At 40.0% G+C, this 10361-nt stretch overlaps 1 protein-coding gene across 1 annotated transcript in view; it reads right to left on the bottom strand.

Moving 5' to 3' along the window:
• Window positions 1-312: 312 nt before the first annotated feature.
• Window positions 313-10361, bottom strand: part of TMEM135 (transmembrane protein 135) — a 320877-nt gene continuing 310828 nt past the window's right edge. The window contains exon 15 of the mRNA XM_053900177.1: window positions 313-486. Within this exon, the coding sequence (XP_053756152.1) occupies window positions 480-486 (7 nt within the window). The 3' untranslated portion in view covers window positions 313-479. The remainder of the gene's footprint in view (window positions 487-10361) is intronic.

Below are 10361 nucleotides of genomic sequence, written 5' to 3'. Positions count from 1 at the left end.
CCATACAGCTGGTGAATGGTATGGCTGGAACCCCACCTCCACCCCTGTGATTCAAATCATGTTTGACAGAAAGCCAGCGACTGGAGGTCAGTGGGTCTGGATCCTAGTCTTGATTTCTCCCTTCAAAAGTTAAGTGAATGCAGCAGGTCATTTCACTGCTCACCTTTCATTTTGGGGACAAAATATTATTGCTTATTTCTTTGAGGCAAAGAGGATGAGGAACAAATGGGAGAATAGCTATGAAATAATAAAGGCATAGTTTATCAATTATCTATTGAAAAAGAGAAACTCCCTACATTATCACACTCAATCTTCATAAGTGTCCAGCAGGACAGGTTTTATTACCTTTATTTTATTGAGAGAGACAGAAATAAAAGCACAAGGCTGATACGTGGTGGAGAGGGATTCAAATGTCTGTCTTTCTGATCCCAAAGCGCACATACTTTCCAATAGGCCTTCCAAAGAGGATACCAGGAAAATTAATATCTGTAAGATAAATATTAGATATAAAAGGGTTGGCAGGCCATATATTACAAGTCCTATATATCTACTACACTGTACATAAGCAGTACAGCTTTTGTTGATGAGATCACACATTGATTTACAATTACAAATCATATTCAGTTAAATTCAAATGATATTTCCTAGGCACCTTCTAGGCACTGTGGTGGTCAGAGAGATGAATAACATTCAGCTCTTCCTGCAATTAGCCTGGCACATTTTCCCAGCAATGGCACGTATAGCACTAGCCCTCAGTTCAGATTTATAGCATGCAGCAGCACTCCTTCATACCTCTTTCTTTAGAAACAGTGAAAGCATGTTTATTGGGTGACTTTGGACAGGTACCTCCAGGGCATGGAGGCTGAGTAGAAAATCATCTGTTCCAAGACTGTTAGGACCCTGCCTACTGCACCTCATGATTGGTCAGATCCATCTGAGGCCCTGGGATTCAGAAAGACACTCGCCTAGTTATGCCTGAAGGCTAAACCAGACAACAGTTGGTAGAAGGCAGAGAGATGGGCAAGTATTAAGCACTCTCTGGTTCCTTCCAAGTCCCTGGCAAACCCGATAGTGGTCCTGGCATTCAAAGGGCTCCAGGAAGCAGCAAAAGTAGGAGAGACCTTTACCGTGAGTATCCCAAGCCCACAACCCAGTGGGATAATGTGAGTTGTAGCTATGCATAAAGCAAATATCAGTACCTAGGGAGTATTAAGGACTAAGTTCAAACACAGAGCAAGAGATCTTGAGCTAAGATCAGGAGCAGGTTGGAAAGCAGGTTAGAAAGGGAGATCAAAGGTTTCAGAAAGCAGGCAATGAAAAAGTCACAGCCAACAGATTTCTGTTCATTTTTTTGTGTGTGTGATAAACATGTTAAATATCATGTTTCCATGGGTAATAGGAAGATAAATGATGCTTTGTTTTACAGTAAATACTGGCCATCCATGAGTCCCTCGGGCTGACCACGTGGGGCATCAGCAAGAGTATTATACATTGGCCTTTGCTGAGTATAAGTCATTAAATGCTCACACAGGGTGGCCCACTTCAGGACAAGGCCATGGAATATCTTATCTCCAGAGAAGGCCAAGGATAGAATCATGAGACTTAATGCTGAGTTCATAATGAAAACTGACTCCAAGTATATGGTTGTTTTTATTTGTTTTATCTAATTCTTAACCCCGTCTCTATGGTTGTATTATTAATAAAAATCCCACTGGACACCATGGCCTTAACAGCAATAGACTAGATTGAACCTAATAGTTTGGACAGTTGAAGTTAGAAGCATTAACAAGACAACTGATGACTTCCAAGTGTTTAACTGACATATGGCCCCTGGAATTCAGACAAGCAAAGCCTCAGGGAGGCTTTGCTCTGAAGGGAACTGGAGAAAGGACTGGGAGCCTTTCCAAGACTAGAGGAACTTGGATGGATCCAGGGGGATGAAAGGCATTCCTTTGCAGCCCCAGCCCCAGCGCTAAAAGAGCCTGGAGACCTTGGGAGCCAAGGTCAGGAAAGGAACAGCTTCTGCTCCCTGACAGAGGCAAGTAGGGCCTGGGGAGCTTTGGTTTACATGTTTTATTTTCCCCAACCCTTACCCACAAATTCAGGGTGACCTCTTCTCTCCTTTAACAACCTTGTGGAGCAAAAGGCCTGATCCTTGGCCCAATAGTCCCAAACTACTCCTGGAGAAAGGGAAATTCCAGGTATCCTTAGAGGTGTCTGAGATTGAAAAGAAGGAACACTGTTTATAGAATCCAAACTCCTGGCTATGTGCATTCCTCTAACCTGTCACTCATTCAAATTTTAACTAAACCAAAGTGGATTCACTCCTTGGCGAGTCAGCAACTGCACCAGGCTGAGCTGTTGCACAAAGAAGCTTTTATTTGCAGCAAATAGGGAGATCAGGGCAATGGATTCCAGAGCTGTGACTCCCAAGAGAGGGACAGAGGGTGAAAGGGTTCTTTGGTTTAGGGTTAGGATGAATACTTAGATATTAGATAGGGAAGACTTGTCATTATATGTAGAGGCAGACACAATGTCACCTATGCACCTTCAGGAAATGTGCCTATGCATACATTGTATGTTATGTAAACAAGGCTGAGGCTCTTCCCTGGGTGAAGATTTCAGTATTATAATGAGGTAAAGGTGCTGTAGGTCATTTCAGAGGTCACTCCATGACCCATCTGTGCAGGTGAGTCTTGGGTTTAGCTCAAAGGGTCTGGGTGGTCTGGGCCAAGAGAGACTTCATCAGAGCAGTCAGTCTCCCACAGGTGGTTTCAGGTTTCCTTTACCTGAGTGAAGGGGAAAGCCTAAAGAAGAACTTAGGAAAAATTTTAGACAAATGTTAGTGAGTACAAGCAGGTGGGCAATATAGGTCAAGTCTTGGGATTTAGCTGGTGACAAAATCTTATGCCTTTGCCCTTCATGAACAATTTCCTCTGTCCCAAGAAAGTAATACATATTATCAGCACTTTTCCAGATTCGTAGTAAGCATTACTGATAGAAAAATTACCAAAAATACAACAATGAAACAGATGACCATGAAAACTCTACAGGCTAAAATTGGTTATAGGCAAAAAGAAACTGAAGAATCACATATTATTGAGTACATTGCAAAATGCAAAAAGAAAAAATAATCTGAGGGGAAAAATCTGTTTTGAGGAAATAACAACAAAAAATAAAACTGTCAAAAGTTAAAACTTCACTCAGTAAATCTAGCAAAATAATCAAATATTGCAAATTTTACATGTAAAAAAGTTTTATCTACGAAAATTCAAGTTAATAAATCAACAAAAATTTTCAATAGCAAAACAAATGGCAATAATAAAATTAATGGCAACATCAAAGTTTGTTGTAAAATATACACAGAAAGCATTAATCCATGTCAACATTGGTAAAATAAAAGTAAAACTGGAACTGGTTTGACTGCAGTGTACAAAAAAATTCATCAAAGAGCTAGATTAGTGCAGAGACCTTCCAAAGAAAAATGTTTTTCTCAATAGACATTCATCACTAAGGCACAATCCTGATTTAGAGCTTTACTGTTTTTAAATGTGGAGGTTAAATACGCTAAAGGTCAAAACAGCCATATCCAAACACCCAAGAAGTCCAAACAAGAGTCAATAGAATCAAAATATCTCATATTCATCTCACAGGATTGAATCTTGTCTCTGAAGCACATGGCTTTGATTCTAACAAACCATGTGACTTTGGCAAAGTCACTTAATGTCTCTAAGCTTCAATTAAATCATCTGTAAATGGACATGTTAATTCTATAATACTCTTCCTCTTAGTGTTTATACTGGATATTCCAAGAAAAGCCATGAGAGACCTTGAACATACCTTTCTTCTGAGAACTTCCCTACCCCTAGGTTTCCATGCTTTGTGTCATATAACCTCAGGCTCTAACCATGAGCTCCTGAACTAAGGATGAGTATCTGACCCAAAGATAACTTCCTCTGCAATGGCCAGCAGCCTGGTACAAAAGCATTACCCAGAAAGACACTTTATATTAAATATTATCAGATAATCCAATCCATTAACTCCACTCTTAGGAAATTTTCCTACCGGATGTGCAAAAACAGTGAGCAGAGGGTAGGATCAATCAGCAGAAGCAGAGGGAGGCAAATAGAAGGCAAGAGGCAGAGGCCATGTGGGGACATGATTAATGAGTAAGTAAAAGGCATGAGCAAGCAAGGTAAAAGCAGAAAGGTTGAGAAGTGAAAGGAGAATGAGTCAGGAATGAAACAGGAAGAAGGTGGTGGGGAGAAACACAAAGATGGAGCTGCTGTGTCAAACTCAGAAGACTTCTCAGATTGTTATTAGGGCTCAGAGCTATTGACAGACTCTTGGTGCTGCTGTTGAATTATATGTGGTAACAATGTTCCAGGTCTCTGGAGTCCTGGTGCAGTTTTCCTAATTCTCCCATGTGTCCTTAAAATAGATGCCCAGTGCTAGAGAGAACAACCACAATAACAAAAAGCAAATGGCCTTGTAGCATATGAAAAAACACTCACCTTCAATCATAAGATAAAAAAATAAATGTAAATTAAAACTAACCTCAGGTTTTTTTTCTCACCTCTCAGGCAGGTATTCAAAAGTTTGTTAAGAAATCTGTGATCAAGGCTTTGGGGAAATAGGTACTTCTTTGCTGGTAGGAGAACAAAATAATACAACTCATAGGTAGAGGAACTTGGTAATATCTAGCAAAATTACATATGTATTTGTCATTTGACACAACAATCTCATTTCTAAGAATCTATGCAAGCAGCCATGGGCAAAAATATAAAAAGATGTATGCACAAGACTATATATGTAAAAAAAAACAAATCCTAAAAGTAACATAAATGTCTAATCTATAGGAGACTAGTTGACTAAATGTGGTACATCTACACAATGGTATATGGTGATCTTAAAGAATAAGGAATGTTTTTATGTACTAAGATGGAATGATCTCCTGGATTTAATATTAAGTGAAAAAAATCAAAGTAAAGAAGGGTACACATAGTATGTTAGTGTTTATCTAAGAAAGGAAACTACTGGAAGATGGTGGCATAGGAGGACACTCGGCACACCTCATCCTGCTGATCACTTAGATTCCACCCACATCTGCCGAAATAACCCAGAAAATCACCAGAAGAGTAGCAGAATTGATTCTCTGGAGTCAAGTGTAGACAAGAGGCCCACGGAAGAGGGTAGGAAGGGCGGAGAGGCGGTGCACACTACACGGACTGGCGGGAGGGAGCCGTGGCCAAGGAGGGGCATCCATCCGGCAAGGCAGAGCCGCTGAGGTCTGGCTTGCAAAAGCAGAGGGGGTGGACTGTGTGAGTTCTGACAGCCAGTGGGACTTAATTTCTGGAAAGTTAAAAGTGCACAGCTCTGCTCTTGGAGAGCAGAGAGGGCAAGAGGACATCTGGAGAGATAGTTGTTGAGCCCCAGAAGACAGATCTGAGTTCAGCGGGGGAACAAAGGCAGTGGCAAGTGTCATCTCCCTCTCCAATCCGCCAGCCAAAATTCCAAAGGGAACCACTTCCTGTCACCAAACTTGCTTGCACCTTGCAAACACCCAACACTGTGCTTCTGTGGATCCATCACTCCCACAGGCCTGCCTCCCTCCCAGTGCTGCAGGGCCCCTCCTGCAGGGGACCAGCCACAGCAAAGTGATCTGAGCCTGCCCCTCCCGCCACTGTGCACCTTGCAGATCCATCCCAGCTAATACACCCTTGGCCAGATCCATCGAAGCAGCACCACAAGCCTGGAAGTATGCAAGTAGCCCAGACAGGGGTCACACCACTCCACAGTGAGTCCTGTCCTTGGGAGAGGGGAAGGGAAGGTACACACCAGTCTGACTGTGGCCCCAGCAGTGGGCTGGGGGCAGACATCGGGTCTGACTTTGCCCCTGCCCACCAACACAAGTTACTCCGGACAGCACAGGGGAAGTGCCCTGCAGTTTGGAGCTACCACAGGGACTACCCAAAATGATGAAATGGAAGATTTCTCCTCAAAAGAAATTCCAGGAAGTAGCGACAGCTAACAAATTGATCAAAAATGATTTAAGCAATATAACAACAAGAATTTAGAATAATAGTCATAAAATTAATCGCTGGGCTTGAAAAAAAGCATAGAGGATAACAGAGAATCTACTGCTACAGATATCAAGGGACTAAAAAATAGTCATGAGGAGCTAAAAAATGCTATAAATGAGATGAAAATAAAATGCAGGTGGCCATAGCATGGATTGAAGAGGCAGAGGAGAGAATAAGTGAATTAGATGATAAGATTATGGAAAAAGAGGAAGGTGAGAAAAAGAGAGATTAAAAAATCCAGGAGTATGAGGGGAGAATTAGAGAACTAAGTGATGCAATCAAACGAAACAATATCCGTATCATAGGAATTCCAGAAGAGGAGAGAGAGAAAGGGGCTGAGGTATACTTGAACAAATTATAGCTGAGAACTTCCCTGATCTGGGGAAGGAACAGGCAATGAAATCCAAGAGGCACAGAGAACTCCCTTCAGACATAACTTGAATCAATCTTCTGCATGACATATCATAGTGAAACTGGCAAAATACAAGGATAAAGAGAAAATTCTGAAAGCAGCTAGGGATAAACAGGCTCTAACTCACAAAGGTAGACACATAAGAATAGTAGCAGGCCTATCTACTGAAACTTGGCAGACCAGAAAGGAATGGCAAGAAGTCTTCAGTGTGATGGACAGAAAAAAATAGGCAGCTGAGAATGCTTTATCCAGCGAGTCTGTCATTCAGAATAGAAGGAGATATAAAGGTTTTCCCAAACAAACAAAAACTAAAGGAATTCATCACCACTAAACTAGCCCTACAAGAGATCCTAAGGGGGACTCTGTGAGTGAAATGTTGCAAAGTACCAGAGACATCACTATAAGCATGAAACCTACAGACATCACTATTATTATAAACCCATATTTTTCAATAATAACACTGAATGTAAATGGACTAAATGTGCCAACCAAAAGACATAGGGTATCAGAATGGATAAAAACACAAGACCCATCTATTTACTGTCTACAAGAGACTAATTTTAGACGTGAGGACACCTTCAGATGGAAAGTGAGGGGAAGGAGAACTATTTATCATGCTACTGGAAGTCAAAAGAAAGCTGGAGTAGCCATACATATATCAGACAAACTAGACGTTAAATTAAAGGCTGTAACAAGAAATGAAGAAGGGCACTATATAATAATTACAGGGTATGTCCATTAGGAAAAGATAATAATTATAAATGTCTATGTGGTGAATATGAGAACCCCCAAATATATAAAAGAGTTAATCACAAACATAAGCAACCTTATTGATAAGAATGTAGTAATTGCAGGGAACTTTAATACCCCACTTACAACAATGGATAGATCATCTAGACACAGGATCAATAAAGAAACAAGGGCCCTAAATGAAACATCGGATCAGATGGACTTGACAGCTATATTTAGAACTCTGCATCCCAAAGCAACAGAATATACTTTCTTCTCGAGTGCACATAGAATATTCTTCAAGATACATCACATACTGGTCACAAAACAGCCCTTCATAAGTTTACAGGAATTGAGATCATATCATGCATACTTTCAGACCACAATGCGATGAAGCTTGAAATCAACCACAGGAAAAAGTCTGGAAAACCTCCAAAAGCATGGAGGTTAAAGAACACCCTACTAAAGAATGAATGGGTCAACCAGGCAATTAGAGAAGAAATTTAAAAATATATGGAAACAAACAAAAATGAAAATACAACAATCCAAACGTTTTGGGATACAGCAAAGGCAGTCCTGGGAGGAAAATACATTGCAATCCAGGCCTATCTCAAGAAACAAGAAAAATCCCAAATACAAAATCTAACAGCACACCTAAAGGAAATAGAAGCAGAGCAGCAAAGACAGCCTAAATCCAGCAGAAGAAGAGAAATAATAAAGATCAGAGCAGAAATAAACAATACAGAATCTAGAAAACTGTAGAGTAGATCAACGAAACCAAGAGTTGGTTTTTTGAAAAAATAAACAAAATTGATACACCCCTAGGCAGGCTTCTCAAAAACAAAAGGGAGAGGACCCAAATAGATAAAATCATGAATGAAAATGGAATTATTACAACCAATCCCTCAGAGATACAAGAAATTATCAGGGAATACTACGAAAAAAAATATATGCCAACAAACTGGACAACCTGGAAGAAATGAACAAATTCCTAAACACCCACATGCTTCCAAAACTCAATCAGGAGGAAATAGAAAGCTTGAACAGATCCATAACCAGCGAAGAAATTGAATCAGTCATCAAAAATCTCCCAACAAATAAGAGTCCAGGACCAGATGGCTTCCCAGGGGAGTTCTACCAGACGTTTAAAGCAGAGATAATACCTATCCTTCTCAAGCTATTCCAAAAAATTGAAAGGGAAGAAAAACTTCCAGACTCATTCTATGAAGCCAGGATGACTTTGGTTCCTAAACCAGACAGAGACACAGCAAAAAAAGAGAACTACAGGCCAATATCTCTGATGAATATGGATGCAAAAATTCTCAAGAAGATACTAGTAAATCGAATTCAACAGCATATAAAAAGAATTATTCACCATGATCAAGTGGGATTGATTCCTGGGATGCAGGGCTGGTTCAACATTCGCAAATCAATCAATGTGATACATCACATTAATAAAAGAAAAGATAAGAACCATATGATCCTATCAATCGATGCAGAAAAGGCCTTTGACAAAATTCAGCATCTTTTCTTAATAAAAACCCTCGAGAAAGTTGGGATAGAAGGAACATACTTAAAGATCATAAAAGCCATTTATGAAAAGCCCACAGCTAATATCATCCTCAATGGGGAAAAACTGAGAGCTTTTTCCCTGAGATCAGGAACACGACAGGGATGTCCACTCTCACCGCTGTTGTTTAACATAGTGTTGTAAGTTCTAGCATCAGCAATCAGACAACAAAAGGAAATCAAAGGCATCAAAATTGGCAAAGAAGTTAAGCTTTCGCTTTTTGCAGATGACATGATATTATACATGGAAAATCTGATAGACTCCACCAGAAGTCTGCTAGAACTGATACATGAATTTAGCAAAGTTGCAGGATACAAAATCAATGTACAGAAATCAGTTGCATTCTTATACACTAATAATGAAGCAACAGAAAGACAAATATAGAAACTGATCCCATTCACAATTTCACCAAGAAGCATAAAATACCTAGGAATAAATCTAACCAAAGATGTACAAGATCTGTATGCTGAAAACTATAGAAAGCTTATGAAGGAAATTGAAGAATATATAAAGAAATGGAAAACATTCCATGCTCATGGATGGAAGAATAAATATTGTCAAAATGTCAATACTACCCAAAGCTATCTAGACATTCAATACAATCCCAACCAAAATTGCACCAGCATTCTTCTCGAAACTAGAACAAGCAATCCTAAAATTTGTTTGGAACAACAAAAGGCCCCAAATAGCCAAAGTAATTTTGAAGAAGAAGACCAAAGCAGGAGGCATCACAATCCCAGACTTTAGCCTCTACTACAAAGTTGTAATCATCAAGACAGCATGTTATTGGCACATGAACAGACCCATAACCAATGGAATAGAGACTCCAGAATTAGACCCACAAAAGTATGGGCCAACTAATCTTTGACAAAGCAGGAAAGAATATCCAGTGGAAAAAAGACAGTCTCTTTAACAAATGGTGCTGGCAGAACTGGACAGCAACATGCACAAGAATGAAACTACACCACTTTCTTACACCATTCACAAAAGTAAACTCAAAATGGATAAAGGACCTGAATGTGAGACAGGAAACCATCAAAACCCTGAGGACAAAGCAGGAAAAAACCTCTCTGACCTCAGCCGCAGCAATTTCTTACTTGACACATCCCCAAAGGCAAGGGAATTAAAAGCAAAAATGAACTATTGGGACCTCATGAAGATAAAAAGCTTCTGCACTGCAAAGGAAACAATCAACAAAAGTAAACGGCAACCAACGGAATGGGAAAAGACATTTGCAAATGACATATCGGACAAAGGGCTAGTATCCAAAATCTATAAAGAGCTCACCAAACTCCACACCCGAAAAACAAATAATCCAGTGAAGAAATGGAGAGAAGACATGAATAGACAATTTTCTAAAGAAGACATCCAGATGGCCAACAGGCACATGAAAAGATGCTCATTGTCACTTCTCATCAGGGAAATACAAATCAAAACCACACTGGGATATCACCTCACGCCAGTCAGAGTGGCTAAAATGAACAAATCAGGAGACTATAGATACTGGCCAGAATGTGGAGAAATGGGAACCCTCTTGCACTTTTGGTAGGAATCCAAACTGGTGCAG

This window comes from Panthera pardus, unplaced genomic scaffold (assembly GCF_024362965.1).
Source record: "Panthera pardus isolate Hobbes unplaced genomic scaffold, ASM2436296v1 HiC_scaffold_12, whole genome shotgun sequence".
Taxonomy (NCBI): domain Eukaryota; kingdom Metazoa; phylum Chordata; class Mammalia; order Carnivora; family Felidae; genus Panthera; species Panthera pardus.
The sequence above is the reverse complement of the archived record's forward strand: the minus strand, read 5'-3'. Positions and strand labels throughout refer to the sequence as shown.